Genomic DNA, 20,961 nt, shown 5'->3' with positions numbered 1-20,961 from the left:
TCACATTAAAAGTTTGGAAAGATTTATAAATCCCTTTTTTCCCCCTTTTCAGTAGAATTACTAAGATGTGGAAAATAAGTGACTAATTACAGCACTTACTACTTTTCTAATGAAACAAGACTTACAAAAACTATTTTTTCAAGGTTTAAGAGAGCTGAAATCTTAGAAAATGATATACCCTGTGGTATTTCTTCACCCACCTAATGCATAGACTATTATAACATATCAAAATCAAAAGGCGGAGCCACCACCCTCTGTAATTCCTTTAGAACTCCCTCAGCATTCTGGAACAGTCCCAGTGTCTGGTATAAACCTGAACAAAAAGGAATAAAACGTGAAGGAGTCAGAAAAAAACAACCAGTATCTACCGAGTGCTGACTCTGTGGAAGGCAATATGCTGGAGTCTGAGAACGCAAAGAGGTAAAAATCCAATAGCTATTTTCCAGAGGAAAACATGCTATCTGGAAAGACAAGGCAAAATTACTTGTAGCCAAACAGAAGCAAAATGTAAAGATAAACCAAAAGAGAAAGGAAGACACAAATCAAATAATTTCATGTAAACACACACACAGACAGGCACACAGCACTGACACAAGGAGAAAAAACCTTTCTTCTCAAATATCACTGACTTTTGTTCTCTTTTTACTATCATGAAAGCAGGAAGTAGCACACTGGTTGAACGACAGTAAATAAACAAGAGAAGTTCTCGCTATATTTGCTTCATAATGTTTTTCAGCAGAAAAACTCAAGTGCTCCAATCTCTCATTAAGAAAGTATTCCTCTAAATGGATCTTATTGGAAATTAAATTTCAGTAATTATCAGCCTAACCAAAAAATGAATAATCATGAAATTTTTTCAACCCATTTACGAGAATAATTCCCATCAACTCAACCATCAGTTAGGGTAATCTTATGCTATTATACCAATACGTTGTTTTTCCTACAGAAGTTGTCAACGAATATAAAATCGGTTGCAATTTGTTAAGTGTATAAACAACTCCCTTCTATAAGACATTTGGATGAAACATTCCCCAACTGCAGCTGAGAAGCTTTACAAGTAATAACAATTATTTGGCTTCTAGTACAAACCCAACAATTGTTACTCATCATCATGAAATGGCCCTCCCACACTGCATACCTGTTCAGTACCTAACAACCTAGAGGCACAGTTCTTAACACGCAAGTCTCTAGAAGGCCGTATTAGTGTATTATCTGCCCCATAGGACAGCTGTCAGATTCAAAGAGAAACAGTGATGCAAAGCTCCATCTGCAGACGGGCAAATTCAGGTCCAGAGAAGTTAAGTGGCTTTCCAAGAGCAGACAGGTGGTAAGTGACAGAACTGCATCTCACAAGCATGAGTTGCTTCCTATCACAGGTCCTTTCATTGTTACCAAGAATACTAACAATCGTAGCTAATATTTCTTGAATGCATATCATGTGCCAGGCACTGTACAACGTACAGTATATGGATCACGTCATTTCATTCTCATAATCGCTTTACAATGATTCAATTAATCAGTTCACAGTAAAGGAGATAAAATGGTTCTTAGGCACATGTTAATATGCCCAGGCTACTTAAAAGTAAAATCAAAACTATAGTGAGATCATTTTTGACTTCTTAGACAGCTAGTACTGTTCACAAGGCTGGGGAAAACAGAGGGCTCCAACCTTGTTAGCAAAAGTGTCAACTGGTACTGCCATGAAGGGCAATCTGGCAATATCTATCAAAATTACAAATGCCCATACCTTTAACCAAGCAATTCCACTTCATGACATGTAACCTACATGCTATCTCAACCACATCCAAAATGGTACATGAAGAGTAGCATTCATCGCAGCACATGCGAAATGTCCATCAATGAGGGAACCAGCTAAATAAACAACGGCTCAGGTGTACAATGGACTACTATGCAATCATTAAAAAAAATTACGGTGCTCTTTATGAACTGATATGCAATGATCTCCAAAGTAGATTAAAAAAATAAAAAATACAAGATGCAGAACACATAAGATGGAGTGTCTTTGGAAAGCCACACCAGAAACTTACACACTATGAAGAGCTTTTGTGGAAAGGGACTGAAGGGACAGACAGCAGGGCTGCGAAGGAGACGCTGAAGGACAGTCCCCTGAGGCCTGGCCCTAGGTGTTCTGTGTCTAGCCTCTGGATTAGGAGGAATTCTCGTTGCCTGAAGTAGACGATCGGGGGTAACTAAGTCGGGAAAACTGCCATGTCTACTTACGAGTGAACTTTTCAATCAGGATGGTGGTTTCTGTACCTAAAGGGACAGACTGGGGCCTTTGCTGAGCTCACAAAACAGGCTAAATAACCTGGTGTGGCCTGTTTGATTGCTAGCAGAATTTGGTGCAAGACTTGCTTCATTGAAGCCTGGCAATTGTGTGAGTGTGTTTGTGTGTTTTGGTGGTGGGGTGGGGGAATCCTCCTCACCTTTCTCAAATTTCTTCAGTAGGTACTTTTATCTACCAAAGGGAAGCCACGAGCTGTGCATTACCAAAATGGCAACATCTACCACTGGGGCAGCTCCAGCCAGCTTCTCGCCTTCAGATTTGTGCAGGCAAGAGTCACATACCAGTCATGTGTCCCCCAAACTGAAGGAGGCACATGTCAGATTCAGGGCTTTACTCATTTCCTCCACTGCAGGCGCCTGGCAGCACTGGGACCCCCGGATTTCTACAGATCAGCAAGCATCCAGTTGGGTGAGAGGGTCAACTTCTCCTCCTGGCACATACCCAACTCTCTGAGTGATCTCTTGAAGGCCCCTCACTTGGCTTAAGTAGAGGGAAATCACTATCCCTTCTTCTACAGAAGTGGAAACCCCAAGTCTGCCTAGATAAGTGAGGTACACACGTGCTCTTCCACCCCTCAAGCCTTAGCACATGCTGTCCATCTGTCTCCTGGACTATTTCTCATTCCCACTCCTTCAAGAATTAAGTCAAGACTCAGTTTTATTAACGCAGCAAATACTAAGTATACTCAAGCATTGCTTCTAGAATCCCTGCTGCATCTTGTATATACAATTATCATTACAGCATTTATTAAAGTCAGTGTAAAGCACCTACCCCCCTGCTGATTTCCCACCAGAATGTAAATCCCCCAGGACAGAAATGTTTTTGCATAGTGCTCAATACACAGTAGACACTCTTAACAAGACTGCTGAGTGAAATGTGGGGATAAAACACATTTGCTAAACCTAACTTATTCCTACTTCTTTTGAAATGACTTACCTTTTTTGGATTTCTTTCCCTATAGAAGTCCTTCTAATTTACACCCAGGAGCTTGAAGCTGCCCTCCACTGAACTTCTGGGCCAGTGGGCCCTCTGAAATCAGCCTGGCTATGAAAGCAGCTGTGATTTTACTCACCACTCTATCTTATTGTAATAACACCACTGCACCACAATGGTTGGCCACATCTGATTTGGCCAGGATCACAAGGAAGATGAATCCTGAAAGGGTGAGGTAAATAGTATAATCTGCTGGCCTTGCTTAGACCTCAGTCTACAAGTCACAGTAAATAAAATAATTTAGGAGAACATAAGGGATAAGCATGGGACTTAGCTAGCTACCCAAACCCAAAACCAAACCCAGTGCCGTCGAGTCGATTCTGACTCATAGCGACCCTATAGGACAGAGTACAACTGCCCCATAGAGTTTCCAAGGAGCACTTGGTGGATTCAAACTGCTGACCCTTTGGTTCGCAGCTGTAGCACTTAACCACTATGCCACCAGGGTTTCCTAGCTATCTACTGCTTCTATGAAACAAACACCACAAGTGGATGGCTTTAACAAACAGAAGTTTACTCTCTCACAGTCTAGGAGGCTAGAAGTCCAAATTCAGGATGCCAGCTCCAGGGGAAGGCTTTCTCTCTCTGTCAGCTCTGAGGGAAGGTCCTTGTCATCAATCTTCCCCTAGTCTAGGAGCTTCTCAGCACAGGGACCCGGGGTCCAAAGGACACACTCCGCTCCTGGCTCTTCTTGCTTAGTGATAATGAGGTCCCTCTCCTCTCTGCTCACTTCTCTCTTTCATGTCTCAAATGACACTGACTCAAGATATAACCTAATCCTACAGATTGGGCCCTGCCTCATTAGCATAACTACCTCTAATCCTGCCCCATTAACATCATAGAGGTTAGGATTTACAACGTATCAGACCACATATTGGAGGACAACCACACAATACTAGGAGTCATAGCCTAGCCAAGTTGACACACATTTTTGGGGACACAATTCAATCCCTAACAGCATGCAATCTCCATACACATCAAATTTAGTTTAAAAAAAAAAAGTGACAGCATTCACAAAATCTAAAGATGACACATAACCTATCTTATAATGCACGGATTCAAATTTCAATCTCATTCTAATAGGCTACTACCACGGAAATAAGACAATTTAAAAGCAAAAATTGTACACAGAATAAATGTCTAAGTTTCCTGGTGATTCTCACTAAGGCTTAACGTATTTACTTATTGAAACAATCAAAAAAGCTCTTTGCAAAAAGATTTGATATTCGTGTCAGAAAAAATAAGAATCCAAACTATTTATAATGCAAAAATTTTGTTTCAAGCAGATATATCACTTCTTATTTTTCTCATTTTGAAAAGAAGCTACATATCATTCAGCAATAATTCCTTCCTCATTCTAACAGAGGATTACTACATGAACAATATTTCAAGTAAAATCAGTTCTGAAGGATTGTCTATGGATACGCAGAATACAGAAGACCCCAATTAAATTTCCAACAAAGCACTGCCATTTTGAGTAAACAAAGTCATCCCAGTAGGGTCACACTATTTGCCAGGACTGCACCCGAGAAATTAATTACTAGCCTGATATGTGTCGAAACAAATTTTTAAAAGAGCAGAATGCAGTTGTAACCTTGTGTTTTATCTATTTGTATGCAAGCCAGTATTCTATAGCCTGTAAATACATTCATTTACTCAGCACCTCTCAGAAAAAATCAAAAGGGTTTATTCCCGCCTTTTCTCCTGCATACAGGTGAAATTTGAGTAAACAACACACGTTTGGTGAGTCAGAAAATTAGTAGAGAATGAAGAGACGGTACGGGTGATATTTTTGAAAGGCGGAAGTCAGCTTCATACAAATAACTACTTTTGAAACATTCAGGTTGCCTTCAAAAGGGGTTCTTCAAAGATCTACACTAACTATACTACACTACACTAACAGTTGTCAAAAGCTTCAAATAATATGTAACAGTGCTGGGGTTACATAGGAAGGCTGTAATCTAAAAAAAGAAGACGACTGTAATCTATAGTAAAAAAAAAAAAAAAATTTAATAAATAAAATTTAAAAAGCTACCTGAGAATAAAGCTGGGGATTTCGAAAGACTTCGATGTTCTGCTAATTATGAGAATAGTCATTTAAACTAAAAACGTTTTTGTACATGATAATGTTTTAGTATCAGAAGAACTCCATATACAAAACAAAGATGCAGAGTAGATGTATGTAGGTTCCTACTCATATTTTCCTTAACAGAAAATTAAGCCCCAAACCAAATGCTTCTCCTATATCACACATATTTATAAATGAACTTTTTAACTTCAAAACAGCCTCTTCTCTCTGAGGCAAAGATTAAAACATGCTTCCTGCAGTAATATGCCAAAATCACATATCAATGGTGAAGCTTTGCTTTATCAACCATAGAACTTTAGAGGTGGAAGGCACAGCGAGGTGGAGTGGCCTGCCCGGCAGCACACTGCAGGGCCAGGACTCCAGCCCAGACTCAACTCCCAGCTTCTGATATTTTGCTAACTATCAGCAAGCCAAGAGCTAACTACATGTACAGGTTTCTTAGACACTTGTCCCTTAGTATGATTTTTCATTACTAATTTATTAATTTTGCATATTACAGTAACTTGGTACCTTACTCCTAGAAAACAAAAAAAAAAAACCCAATCCCACTGCCATGGAGTCATCTCTGAATATTTCGGCTACAACAAGCACTTGGCCACCCGAGAATAACAACGAAGTCCTCGGATGAGCTGTTCTGACCATGGCATCGCTCTTTCAGCAAACCCACTCCACCCATGCTTTTACGGGAAGGAAGATAAGACTAAACAGAGTTTTTTTTGTTTTTTTTAAGTGATCATAATTTCTTTTAATTTTTTAAGCCAGTATCTCCAAATAAACTTGCCATAGTTCAGAAGTATAAATTTACTGAACAAAGAGCATCACCGTTTTGCGCTTCAATATTGGGAAATAAGTGCGTTACCTCTCTTAAAACTGTGCTTTTGTAGCCTCGATACAATCCTTGGATGCCCTGAAACAGATAAAAAGCCAAGAGCTCAGAAAGTGATAAGAGCAGAGGAGACTCCAGAATAACGTTCTGAATAAAGCAGGTCTACCTGTTCTATAATCTGAGTTTTAAAAGGTTCACAATTACCACAATTCTCTAAGAGACTAAAGGTTCTAAGCTGGCCTAAGGTATACAAAGTTCCAGTCAGCTACTTTTAAAACAGAAATATACACACTAATGAAACTGACTATATATTAATTTAGTTTTAGTTGCTATTATTTAATATTTCTTCTCTTGAAAAGAACCCTTGAAATCTATTTCCCAAAGCAAAAGCACACAGAATGCTGATTATCATTTCATATAAAAATACAACTCTATTCCATAGTTTTGATCAAAAGACATCAGAAACTCGGTGATAATTGCTCAATACAATGGTGAGAAATACTTCTGGACAAGCCTTGATTTATCTAATGACTATCCACACGGCTCAGCATGGGCCCTCAACTGGATTGACCCCATTCATACAAATAAATACTCAATGTCCCCTTACCTAGATGACAGACGGGCCATTAAGAGTAACTTCTCTAAAACCTAGATTGATCAAAATTTCCATGAGATTGATTCTCTTCAGGAAAAAAGTCTTCTGTAAAAACTGTCAGGGACAGCAGCTAAATGCTCCCTTGTCGTTGCTGGGTGCTGTTGAGTCAACTTCAACTCACAGTGATCGTATGTGACAGAGTAGAACTGCCCTCTATGATCTGCTAGGTTGTAATCTTTACAACAGGAGCTCTGGTGGTACAAGGGTTAAGAGCTTGGCTCCACGGAAGAAAAGACCTGGCAATCTGCTCCCGTAAAGATCACAGCCTAGGAAACCCTATGGGATGGTTATACTCTGTCATACAGGGTCACTATGAGTTGGTACTCGAAGGTACACAACAACACAAGAATAATCTTTCTCCTGGAGAGCCACTGGGTGAGTTACAACTGCCAGTCTTTCTGTTAGTAGCTGAGGGCTTAACCATCGGGCCACCACGGCTCTTAAATGCTCCCGAGTCACACGATGAAATATTTACTATTTGATCTTTTACATAAAAAGTCAAAACTGATTTTTGACCCAAAGCTTAACACTAATCAGTAAAAGAGGAATCGCATCTCATACAAGCATTATGACACCGGCCACTAATATTACTCTATTACCATACTTCTTCTTCACAGTTCGTGGGTTCTCAAAGTTTGTAGTGGTGTTCTCATGTAATATCTTTACGCCTTACAGATTTACGATTTACTCCATGTCTGATTCCAAAAGAACTGCAGGAAGACTTCAATGTAGGACACTTACACAGGAAACTAAAACCTGCTCCCGACTCAGAGTGACCATACACGATGGGGGAGAACTGCCCCACAGGGTTTCCAAAGGGCAGCTGGTGGATTCAAACTGCCAACCTTTAAGTTAGCAGTTGGATGCTTAGCCACTGGGTCACCAGGGCCCCACAGATACAGTGGTGCCACTGGGTCACCAGGGCCCCACAGATACAGTGGTGCCACGCAATATGCATTTGCTTAGAAATCTGAAAAGGAAATAAAAACTCACCTCTTGATACAAGATGTCAGTAAAAATCTGAACGGTACTTGAAGCAGATACCTGTGCCCTCTGCTTCACCACTTCAGAGGGAACTCGAATCAGGCAGGCAATCTAAAATGTATAAATTTAATTACATCTTAAATAAGAAATATCAGCTATAAAAATTGTTTTTAATAAGCAAAAGCTATAGCCAAAAACCATAACGCACAGGCTTAGCACAAGACTTCCAAAGGTTTTTTTTTTTTTTTAATCTAAAATACTTGGACCCTTAACGGCCACACGTTGTTTTGCCAGCAGACCCTCCTGTTGCCCTCCCACTCCATGTCTTTCCAAGTACAGACACGTATAAGCCTCTCAGTGGCACGAAGCACACTAACTCATTCTGAATTCCCAACACATAGAAAGGTACCTGGCACACGTTTGATGACAGAAGGAACAAATGGGTCTTTGCCACACTGGAAGTAATGCATGCGTCGGGAGAGGCGAGGCTGATGATCAACCAGTAGCCTGACCCTTCCATCCCGACCCACCACGCATCCCTGTTTCAACCAGCTCCCAGTCCCAGGACCCCAGACCTCCCCATCATCCCATAACTGAGGAGTAACTCCCAGCACTCGTGGGCCCTGCTCCAGCATTCCAGCTGACATCAGTGCTGACTAGTCCATACTTCACATCCCACCAGTCAATACATAATTTTACTATACCCCAGGTATAGGCCACCTCACATGCGCACTTCCAGGCTACTGATTTTGCCTCAGCCACCTACTAACTTCCATAAATAGAAGAAACAAAGAATTGCTCAAATCAGAAAGAACAATGCAGAAGGCAGGGATGGAGAAAGGGAACAGGCTACAGGGAGAGAGATGTATAAACTGATATTTTAAACTGTTTTAATGGAAGTGCTGTATTTACGCCTGTGCACACTAAGCAGTCTGTCAAAGACAAACTTTTTCTACAACTTACGTTTCACACACCTAACTTTGGTGTTCAATTTTGTGCATATGGTTGAGATTAATTTTAAAACTTTTAGACTTAAAAACATACATTAAAAAAGAAAAAAACCCACTGCCGTCGAGTCAATTTTAACTCATAACGACCCTATAGGACAAAATAGAACTGCTCCAAAGGGTTTCCAAGGAACACCTGATGTCTTCGAACTGCCAACCTTTTGGTTAACACCCACAGCATGTTGCAGCTCTTAACCACTATGCAACCAGGGCTCCAAAAACATATATATATACACGTGTGTGCGTCATACACGTGTCTGTCAGTCTGTCATACTGCAGTGGCTTGTGTGTTGCTGTGATATTGGAAGACACTCAACAAGATGGATTGACACAGTGGCTGCAACAATGGGCTCAAGCATTAACAATGATTGTGAGGATGGTGAAAGACCAGACAGTGTTTCTTTCTGTTGTACGTAGGGTCACTATGAGTTAGAACCGACCTGATGGCACCTAACAACATGTGGTAAGAAATGTGGACAATCTTTCTTTAATGACATGTAGCAAAATAGAAGCAGCATGAAAAAATTTAACAAAACCATTTCATAAATAGGGTACAGAAACTCGAAAAGGATTATCCATTTTCATCTGTATTCTCCTAATTCCTAACGGGAGATTACTACCTAATTTGGATATCACGTAAGGCTTTGTCTTTCCAACATTATGTGGCTCAAAGGCAAGGGTAGATCATCTTTTTTATGTAAAAGACCGGTTAGTAAACATTTTATACTTTGCAAGCCACATGATCTCCGTCACAAACACTCAGCCCTGCTGCTATAGCACAAAATGCAGCCACAGATAATAATATGCAAATGAATGGCACGCGTTTCAATAAAACTTTATTACAAAAACAGGCGGCAGCTTGCCAACTCCTGATCTAAGGTATAAACATTACGAAATCTTTGGTATTACTCTGGCGAGAGGAGAGTGGGCAGAGAACAAACGTACACATCAGTACCCTGGATACAAGGGACAAAGGTACATGTCATGGGATTTCAGACGTCGTGGAGTTAACTACCACCTTTAAAGGGCAGCTGAAAAGTAACCATGCTTTATGGTGCTGCACTACAACAGCTATGGGTATGATGACAAAGGATTCATTTTTCTCCCAAATGTGACTTACAAAACAATATGATCTGATTTCTATTTCTTCGCTCATCAGACATTTGAATGCTTATTGTTTGCAAAGATGTCTGCCATTTGGGCCGAGCCATCTTTCCACTCACAGTCAGTCTCCCAGCCTGGACAGACGAGGCAGCCCTCTAGGTCATGCTAAGGAGCCTGAAATTTACTCAAAAGGCTGTGGGAACTGAAGAATTTAAGCAGAGGAATGACAATCTGGGCTTTGGGTCCATCACTCCGGCTGTAGTACACAGAGTAGCCGGGGAGCAGAGGAGGGAGAAGTAAGGCAAAGGGCTCTGGGAAGCAGGAGACGAGTTACGGGATTCCTACAGCAGTTCTCTAGAAGGGGACCAGGAACGAACGCGGCTCAGAGACTACTGTTGCTAGCTGCCAGGGAGTCAGTCTCAGCCAATGGCGACAACCCCACGCAACAGAGCACAGCTGTCGCACAGGGTTATCCTCGCCGTAATCTTTACAGAAGATCGCTAGGTCTTTCTCCTGAAGATCCACGGGGGGGGAGGGGGGGCGGGTTTGAACCACCAAGCATTTGGTTAGCAGCCAAGGGCTTAACCATCTGTGCTCTCAGGGCTCCAAATCTGAGAAGCAGTCAGGAGTGAAAGAACAGGACCTGTTGGCTGATAGAAAGTTAGGAGTGAAGGGAGAGAATGAGACGCACATCTGGCTGACGGATACGTGGTGGTGCCATTAAATGACGTCAGGGATCAGAGGAGGGAAGAGCAGATGTGGACAGAAAATGGTAAGTTCAGACTGGGAAATTCTGAGTTGGAGAAGTCTATGGGACATGTAAGTGGTCACGTCCAGCCATGAGAGGAATATGCGGCTAGAAAACAACAGGGTAGGATTTTGAAGACTTAGTATGAAAAAATAACGTAGATTCTTTTGTTTTGGTTCTTTTATATTGATTACATGTTGATATGTTAACATTATGGGCATATTTGATTTAATAAAATATGTTCTAAAATTCATTTCAGCTGTTTCTTTTCAACCTTTTTCAATGTGACTGCTAGAAAATTTAAAGTTACATGTGTGCCTTGCATTGTCTTTCTATTGGACAGTGCTGTTCTAGGGCTACCGGGATAGTTTCCCATTCATTCACAGCAGGACCATCCAGTGGTGACGGTATCCAGGGTCCAGGGTTCAGTGGCAGTTCAGTGGACAGTGCCAGAGGCAGCATCCTAACTGGGTTATTCCTAAGGTGTGTGCCTGGTTGTGGCTCTTGCCCCGGCCCTCCTTCCCATTCAGTTCCCATGCCTGGTTCTGCAGTCTTCCAAGTAGTCTAATAGTCACATATTATTGTTCTGAATCAGTAACAGAAGTAAACAGCTCTTCTGGATGCAAGTAACAGAACACCGAAGAGTGGCTCAGGCAAAAAACAGCACTTACTGTGATTATGTCATTTCAATAGGTGGTTTGGTGCTACGCAGGTCAACATTTAGTGCAGGACCTTAACAAAGTAAACAAGAACTGGTGTTCTTCCTCTTTCTGCTCCCCTACCCTTGCTATATTGGCTTTTTATCCTTAAACTTGCTGCTTCATGGGTAAAATTTGGTTCTTATATCTACCAGCATCATATCATCACACTACTGTGTCCAAGGTAAGAAGAATAGACCTTCTTTTTGTCTCCTTACTTTAGAAACCAAGATTTTTTCAGATGCCCCTCAGCAGATGTCTATTTACATGTGACAGCCAGAGTTCTGGGACGCAGCCATCCTTTGTCAAGGAAGCTGAGACTAAGTGGATCTAGCACACTGTTCCCCAAACTAAATCAGTATTCTGTTGGCAAGGAAGAAGGGGCAGATAACTTAACAGTGTCTGCCAATCCTCAAAAAAAGAGTCATTTTTGTATAGGTTAGCCAGGATCAGTTTCTGTTGCAAGCAACCAAGAACCCTACTTGATATTCAAGAGAGCCAGAAGTCCCACGTGGAGATTTGCAGAGCGATGGGTCAAGAGTCTCATACAGTGTACATATGAGGAGTAATGGAGTTCATCAAAATTGTTTCAATGGAGAGGCTGGGACAGGAGATCCATTACAAGTCAATTCATAAGTGATTTAAAGATAAAGACAGCAAAAGTAGACTACAATTACAAGAAGTTGGCTAAGAAGTTAGGAGAGATGGGTTCACAGTTAGAGGTGACCACAGGGTCAAGGAAGGTTGGTTCGTTGAGGGTGAGGTTGTTTTTGTTTTAGAATGGCAAATATTTGCATACAGGATAAGGACAGCAGTAACAACAAGGCAGAGGTTACCCATCTAGGAAAGAAATGGGATAATACATGGAGACCCCAGAGGCTCTGAAGAAAGACAGCATCAGGGGCCCCAGCATATGCCTACACTTCGGTGTCAGCCTCCCTTTGCCTGCACTGCCCCTCAGTCTAGGGGCCATTCCCTGTATCTACACTGGACCTTCCCCTCAGGGCTAACTCCAGAAGGGAATGCACCATGGCCTAGCAGTGTACATGTATCTATATCTACATGTTGTTGTTGTTATGTGCCGTTGAGTCGGTTCCAACTCATAGCAACCCCATGCACAACAGAACGAAACACTGCCCGGTCCTGAGCCATCCTTACAATAATTGTTATGCTTGAATGCACTGCCACAGTCAGAGTCAATCCACCTGGTTGAGGGTCTTCCTCTTTTCCTCTGATGCTGTACTTTGCAAGCATGATGTCCTTCTCCAGGGACTCATCCCTCCTGACAACATGTCCAAAGTATGTAAGATGCAGTCTCGCCATCCTTGTTTCTAAGAAGCATTCTGGTTGTACTTCTTCCAAGACAGATTTGTTCATTCTTTTGGCAGTCCACGGTATATTCAATATTCTTCGCCAACACAATTCAAAGGTGTCAATTCTTCTCCGCTCTTCCTTATTCATTGTCCAGCTTTCAGGTGCATATGATCTGACTGAAAATACCATGGCTTGGGTCAGGCCCACCTTAGTCTTCAAGGTGACATCTTTGCTTTTCAAGACTCTAAAGAGGTCCTTTGCAGCAGATTTGCCCAATGCAACGCGTCTTTTGATTTCTTGACTGCTGCTTCCATGGCTGTTGATTGTGGATCCAAGTGAAATGAAATCCTTGACAGCTTCAATCTTTTCATGATGTTGCTCATTGGTCCAGTTGTGAGGATTTTTGTTTTCTGTTGAGGTGTAATCCATACTGAAGGCTGTGGTCTTTGATCTTCATTAGTAAGTGCTTCAAGTCCTTTTCACTTTCAGCAAGAAAGATTGTGTCATCTGCGTAACGCAGGTTGTTAATGAGTCTTCCTCCAATCCTGATGCCCCATTCTTCTTCATATAGTCCAGCTTCTCAGATTATTTGCTCAGCATACAGATTGAATAGGCATGGTGAAAGGATAAAATCCTGACGCACACCTTTCCTGACTTTAAACCACTCAGTATCCCCTTGTTCTGTCCGAACAACTGCCTCTTGATCTGTGTAATGGTTCCTCATGAGCACAATTAAATGTTCTGGAATTCCCACTCTTCACAATGTTATCCATACTTTGTTATGATCCACACAGTCAAATGCCTTTGCATAGTCAACAAAACACAGGTAAACATCCTCCTGGTATTCTCTGCTTTCAGCCAGGATCCATCTGACATCAGCAATGATATCCCTGGTTCCACGTCCTCTTCTGAAGCCAGCCTGAATTCCTGGCAGTTCCCTGTGGATATACTGCTATACCCACTTTTGAATAATCTTCAGCAAAATTTTGCTTGCGTGTGGTATTAACGATATTGTTCTATAATTTCCGCATTCAGTTGGATCACCTTTCTTGGGAATAGGCATAAATATGGATCTCTTCCAGTCACTGGCCAGGAAGCTATCTTCTATATTTCTTGGCACAGACAAGTGAGCACCTCCAGTGCTACATCCGTTTGTTGATACATTTCAACGGATATTCTATTAATTCCTGGAGCCTTGTTTTTCGCCAATGCCTTCAGAGCAGCTTGGACTTCTTCCTTCGGTGCCATCGGTTCCTGATCATATGCTACCTCTTGAAATGGTTGAACATCAACTAGTTCTTTTCGGTGTAATGACTCTGTATATTCCTTCCCTCTTCTTTTGATGCTTCCTGCATCATTTAATATTTTCCCCATAGAATCCTTCACTATTGCAACTTGAGGCTTGAATTTTTTCTTCAGTTCTTTCAGCTTGAGAAACGCTGAGCATGTTCTTCCCTTTTGGTTTTCTATCTCCAGCTCTTTGCACATGTCATTATAATACTTTACTTTGTCTTCTCGAGCAGCCCTTTGAAATATTCTTTTCAGTTCCTTTACTTCATTGTTTCTTCCTTTTGCTTTAGCTGCTCAACGTTCATGAGCAAGTTTCAGAGTCTCCTCTGACATCCATCTTGACCTTTTCTTTCTTTCCTGTCTTTTCAATCGCCTCTCGCTTTCTTCATGTATGTCCTTGATGTCATTCCACAACTCATCTGGTCTTCAGTCCCCAGTGTTCACTATATCTATCTACGTACGTATATAAATATATTTCTATCATGCTTTAAGTGAAAGTTTACTGTTCAAGTTAGTTTCTCATACAAAAATTTACATATACATTGTTATGTGATCCTAGTTGCTCTCCCTTTAATGTGGCAACACACGCCTCTTTTCCACCCTGTATTTCCTGTGTCCATTCAACCAGCTCCTGTCCCTTTCTGCCTTCTCATGTTGCCTCCAGGCAGGAGCTGCCCATTTAGTCTCGTGGTTGTGTATATTTTTTAAGATATTTCCTTTGTAGTTACCATGGACCTTACACTTACCATCTAACAACCTAGTTTAAATTGATACCAACTTAACTTCAATTTAACGTACAAAAACTCTGTTCCTACCCGACTCTCCCTACCCCCTTACACTGCTGTTGTAAGAAATTACACCTGTACACGCTGCGTGTAGGGACCAAAGACTTTAAGTGAGGGATAAAATAAAATGAAAGGACTAGTTTAAAATTTGCTTTTAGATTCAAACCTACTGGCCTTGACAAAAATAACCTTTATTTTTAATTTAGTAGCAATAAACACCCAAAAACTGATTAGCTTACCGCTAAAGCTTAAAATTTAGTATAAATCATGTTCTCTCTGACAAAAGAGTATCAACTCTTAGATCAATGCTTAAATGCCAGGACAGAAAATAAGGTCCACGGAAACTTACACGAACCTAACAGTGCCGCTCTCGGCCTCTGAAACTCATTAAAGAAATGAAAAGAAAGGAAAGAAAAGGGTACACTAACTCCTTGTATTTTTCAATTCAAAAGGTCAAGAATGAAATATGACCCCAATATGTCAAGAAAATAGGAACTGTCTATTTTTGAGGTTTGGCATAAATATTTATGTAAGTTCATGCTTGATAACCCTCCATGTTCTTACATTAAGTTTTTATTTCTTAAAAATACAGAGGCAGAAGAAAAACTTTGAAAAGGTTCTAGGATGAAAACCAATGTAACTGACTGAAGGGCTACAAAGCACCCAGCACGGCTTCCTGACTTCCGTGGTGGCAATTCTGGCGTGAGAGGGAGGCTGCAAAGTAACGTCTCTACTTCCTCCACTACCTCCAGTGCCTTCCATTTGCTTTTCTATTAACTCTGATCTTTCTTAGATTTGAATTTGAGTTACAAGAGAATATTTCACTGCACAAGAACAAAAACATGTCATAGCGCTGGGGTTCTATGAAAGGAAATAAAAGTAATATCATCTGTGGGTGTCTTGGCAAATGCATTCTTCAGAGCATTCTTTCCTTCTAAATCTGGGGTTCAGTCCAAACTCATGACACAGGAATGGTAGCATTTTCATTAAACCCAAGAACATTTTATACACCAAAGTTCTATCAGAGACAAGACATCTAAGGTCTTTCAGAAAGAAAATACACGTCCCCGTCTTTTATCAGCATTAAAATGCAAAGCTGGCCTCATTAGAATGAACATATCTAAAATATGATGAAACCTTACATTAAGATCTGGTTATAACAATGAAGCTGCTACCAAGATTTTTCTTACTTTGACATAAATAAAAGCTTTTCTAATAAACTGTTAATTTTTTGCAATGGAAAGGGGATTATCTCCTTTTGGAGTTTATTTAATAAAACACTAAGATGCTTAAGACTAAGCATTTGAAAGGGGTAAAAATACAGCCGACTTCAGGCTCACATTAGGTAAAATGAGTGAGTGCAAAAAGAGTGAGATGCTGTTACAACCTCTGGGCCTTTCACAGTCACCACTAAGTCCGTACATTGACATATCACCTGCCAGGATTTTACAATCTTGCTTCTTTCTTCTCATTCCTAAAATGCTCTTCAAAGTCATTGGGCATTGCTAATGGTACCTTATATTAACATCTTTTTTCCAACACTTTCAACATACTTTACAAAAAATTGCTTGCTATAAGACTTTTCTCCAAGAAACTTAATGACCCATAAATTCCTCTGATATTAGAAGTTAATTATATCAGTATTTTATATATATATATGTGTGTGTGTATATATATACGTACACACACACACACACACACATATATATATGCATATTGTAAACTGCATAGTGGTTAAGAGCTACGGCTGCTAACCAAAAGGTCAGCAGTTTGAATCCACCAGGCGCTCCTTGGAAACTCTATGGGGCAGTACTACTCTGTCCTATAGGGTCGCTATGAGTCAGAATCGACTCTACGGCAGTGGATTTGGTTTGGTTTTAGATACGTATTAGTCTTAGAAGCCAGTGAAGGTCAGAGAGCTACCTGGCTTGGGAACCAAGAGTGAAACCCAAATCTTTTGATTACCATACTAGAATTATGTTACCCTAAAAGTATATCATATTTACACACACCTAGTAAGCTTTTTTTTTTTTTTAGTAAGCTTAAACTTTGAAGGTTTAATATTAGGTGGTTTTTCATGTTTAGGCATGCAAATCTATAGGAATTTTAATAGAAACTTAACAATAATATGAATAGGGTTAAAGTTTAATCATATTCAAAGTAAAAGCTGCTTTAGACTTTGCAGAGCAAACTTAATGTGACAAATCAGAGAGAGAGAGGGAGAGATCAGCCTCAAGGCAATCTGAAGATTTTTGAAATGGATAGTTTATTTGGAGCCCTGGTATGGTGGCGTAGTGGGTAAGTGCTACGGCTGCTAACCAAAGGGCCAGCAGTTTGAACCCGCCAGGCACTCCTTGGAAACTCCATGGGGCAGTTCTACTCTGTCCTATAGGGTCGCTAGGAGTCGGAATCAACTCGACGGCACTGGGTTAGGTCTTCTGGGGGTTGGTATTTTACTTGTATTTTAATCCACATTCTTTGTGTAATTTCCAAAAATCTCTGTAGAAGCAGGTTTCTGAATTAAAAATTACCTAACATATGGCCCTAAGACACCCTTCTGAACTGGAACTGAACCTATTCCCAGAGCCCACCTTTCAGTCAAACCACAGACAGGCCCATGAAATAAACAGTAACACCTGAGAGGAACATGCTCCTTAGAAAAATCAATTATACAAGATCAAAAGGGTAACATTTGCCCAAAAGCAAAGATGAGAAGGCAGGAAGGGATAGAAAAACAGGACAAAAAGGAAATGGGAACCTAGGGCAGAAATAGGGAGAGTGCTGACACATCGCGGGGAACGCAACCCATGTCATGGAACACTTTATGTACAAACTACCAAATGAGAAATTAATTTGTCTGTAAAGTTTCACCTGATGCACAATAAAAAATAAAATAAAAATTACTAACATATCTTTCTATCCACCTTTTAAAATCAAAAAACCCCTGCGACTGAACAGGTCATATGTGTGTCAATACTGCCATCTTCTGGTTGTAAGTGGAATCACAGTGGCGGTTAAACCAAGCATACCAAACCAAAGCTCCTTGCTGGGGAGCTGATTCTGACTCACAGCGACCCTACAGGACAGAGCAGAACTGCCTAGTGGATTCAAACTGTAAACCTTCTGGTTGGCAGCCATAGCTCTTAACCACTACGCCATCAGTGATTTATAAATCCTAACTTATCCTCCTTAGAGCCCTGCTGGAGTGGTAGTTAAGAGCTCGGCTGTGAAGCAGCAGTTTGAATCCACCGGCTGCTCCTTGGAAATTCACGTGGCAGTTCTATTCCGTCCTACATGGTCACTATGAGTTGAAACTGCCTCGACAATAATGGGTTCGCTTTTTGGTTTTAACTTACCCTCCTCAGAATTTAGGAAACCCTGGCGGTGTAGTGATTAAGTGCTATGACTGCTAACCAAAAGGTCGGCAGTTCAAATCCACCAGGCGCTCCTAGGAAACTCTATGGGGCAGTTCTACTCTGTCCTATAGGGTCGCTATGAGTCAGAATTGACTCGATGGCAACGGGTTTGATTTTGGGGGTTTTTCTTAGGTTTAAAGTTTGTCCCTGATGCTGAGGCAAACTTCCTGATAAGACTTTTTCTACTTTGACTTTTTCCAATAGGTATTAGAATAAAGATTTTAAATACATTTAAAATAAATATATTTTAAATATATTCTCTTGCCTGATGAAGCTTACCCTTAGTAATCTCAATTCTACACACAAAGTTCATTATCTTCTCAATGAAATAACTGAGTTAAAATAAATCTCAATAATTATATCAGCTTTTAGGCCCTATGTCTAAAAGTTGTTCACAGAATTTTTACACAATCTAAGAGGCAAGCCTCAAAAAATAGTCTGTTCCGTTTTGTATCTTTCCATAACAGAAGTGAGCCATCATTTGACAGCAGGTGACAAAAGCTCACGGACAGACTTGTAGATTTCTACCATTATAAAATCTGACAATACGACAGAGTGTAACAGTGACTATATCAGTTTCCTAGGGCTGCTGTTCACCACACGTCTGTCAGTTTGTTGTACTGTGGGGGCTTGCGTGTTGCTATGATGCTGGAAGCTAAGCCACTGGTATTCAAATACGAGCAGGGTCACCCGTGGCAGACAGGTTTCACCTGAGCTTCCAGACTAAGACAGACTAGGAAGAAGGGCCCAGCGGTCAACCTCTGAAAAGCATTAGCCAGTGAAAACCTTATGAACAGCAGCGGAACACTGTCTGATACAGTGGTGGAAGATGAGCCCCCCAGGTTGGAAGGCACTCAGTCTACACCCGGGGAAGAGCTGCCTCATCAATGCAGAGTCAACCTTAATGGTGCGGATGGAGTCAAGCTTTCAGGACCTTCATTTGCTGGCACAACTCAAAATGAGAAGAAACAGCTACAAACATCCATTAATAATCAGAACCTGGAATGTATGAAGTATGAATCTAGGAAAATTGGAAATCGTCAAAAATGAAATGGAATGCATACACATCAACATCCTAGGCATTAGTGAGCTGAAATGGACCAGTGCTGGTCATTTTGAGTCGGACAATCATATGGTCTACTCTGCCAGGAATGACAGCTCGAAGAGCAATGGTGCTGCATCCATCCTCAAAAAGAACGTTTCAAGATCTATCCTGAAGTACAATGCTGTCAGTGACGGGATAATATCCATCGCCTACGAGGACGACCAATTGATACGACTATTATTCAAATTTACACACCAACCACTAGGGCCAAAGATGAAGAAATTGGAAGATTTTTACCAGCTTCTGCAGTCTGAAATTGATCAAATAGGCAATCGGGATCCATTGATAACTACTGGTGATTGGAATGCGAAAGCTGGGAACAAAGAAGGATCCGTAGTTGGAATATATGGCCTTTGTGACAGAAATGGAGATCGCATGACTGAATTTTTCAAGACCAACGACTTCTTCATTACAAATACCTTTTTTCACCAACATAAACAGTGACTATACACATGGACCTCACCAGACGGAATACACAGCAATCAAATCGACTACATCTGTGGGAAGAGACAATGGAAAAGCTCAATAACATCGTCAGAACAAGGCCAGCGGCTGATTGCAGATCAGACCATCAATTACTCACATTTAAGTTCAAGTTGAAACTGAAGAAAATTAAAACAAGTCCATGAGAGCCAAAGTATGACCTTGAATATACTCCATCTCAATTTAGAGGCCATCTCAAGAATAGATTTGATGCACTAAACACTAATAAAACCAAAAACCAGAAGAGTTGTGCAAGGACATCATACATGAAGAAAGCAAGAGGTCATTAAAATGACAGGAGAGAAAGAAAAGACCAAAATGGATGTCAGAATAGACCCTGAAACTTGCTCTTGAACATCAAGTAGCTAAAGCCAAGGGAAAAAATGGTGAAGTAAAAGAGCTGAACATAAGATTTCAAAAGGCGGCTCAAGAAGGCAACGTATTATGGTGACATATGCAAAGACCTGGAGATAGAAAATCAAAAGGAAAAAACATGCTCAGCATTTCTCAAGCTGAAAGAACTGAATTAAAAATTCAAGCCTCGAGTTGCAATACCGAAGCATTCTATGGGGGAAAACATTAAACAACGCAGGAAACATCAAAAGAAGATGGAAGGAATACAGAGTCACTATACCAAAAATAATCGGTTGACATTCGACCATTTCAGGAGGTAACATATGATCAGGAACTGATGGTACTGAAGGAAGGTGTCCAAACTGCACTGAAGGCACCGGTGAAAAACAAGGCTCCAGAAATTGATGGGATACCAATTGAGATGTCTCAACAAATGGACGCAGCCCTGGAAGTGCTCACTCATCTATGCCAAGAAATTTGGAAGACAGCTACCTGGCCAATTGACTGGAAAAGACCCATATTTATGCCTATTTTCAAGAAAGGTGATCCAACAGAATGCAGAAATTATAAACAATATCATTAATATCACACTCAAGTAAAATTTTGCTGAAGATCATTCAAAAGCGGGTGCAGCAGTATATCGACAGGGAACTGCCAGAAATTCAAGCCAGATTTCGAATAGGATGCGGAACCAGGGATATCATTGCTGATGTCAGATGGATCCTGGCTGAAAGCAGAGAATACCAGAAGGATGTTTACCTGTGTTTTACTGACTATGCAAAGGCATTCGACTGTGTGGATC

General features: G+C 40.8%; 1 protein-coding gene across 12 annotated transcripts in view; it reads right to left on the bottom strand.

The window, feature by feature from the left end:
• Positions 1-20,961, bottom strand: part of SLC25A26 (solute carrier family 25 member 26) — a 150,929-nt gene that overhangs the window by 97,090 nt on the left and 32,878 nt on the right. For all 12 annotated transcript variants that reach the window (XR_007514477.1, XM_049863232.1, XM_049863227.1 and 9 more), the window contains 2 exons: positions 7,865-7,966; positions 6,250-6,297 (listed from right to left, as the gene is read on the bottom strand). Coding sequence is in view for 11 of the 12 variants with exons in the window: in XM_049863232.1 (XP_049719189.1) it covers positions 6,250-6,297; positions 7,865-7,966 (150 nt within the window). In the remaining variant the exon portion in view is untranslated. The remainder of the gene's footprint in view (positions 1-6,249; positions 6,298-7,864; positions 7,967-20,961) is intronic.

This window comes from Elephas maximus, chromosome 20 (assembly GCF_024166365.1).
Source record: "Elephas maximus indicus isolate mEleMax1 chromosome 20, mEleMax1 primary haplotype, whole genome shotgun sequence".
Taxonomy (NCBI): Eukaryota; Metazoa; Chordata; class Mammalia; order Proboscidea; family Elephantidae; genus Elephas; species Elephas maximus.
This window is presented reverse-complemented; position numbering and strand designations above follow the sequence as displayed.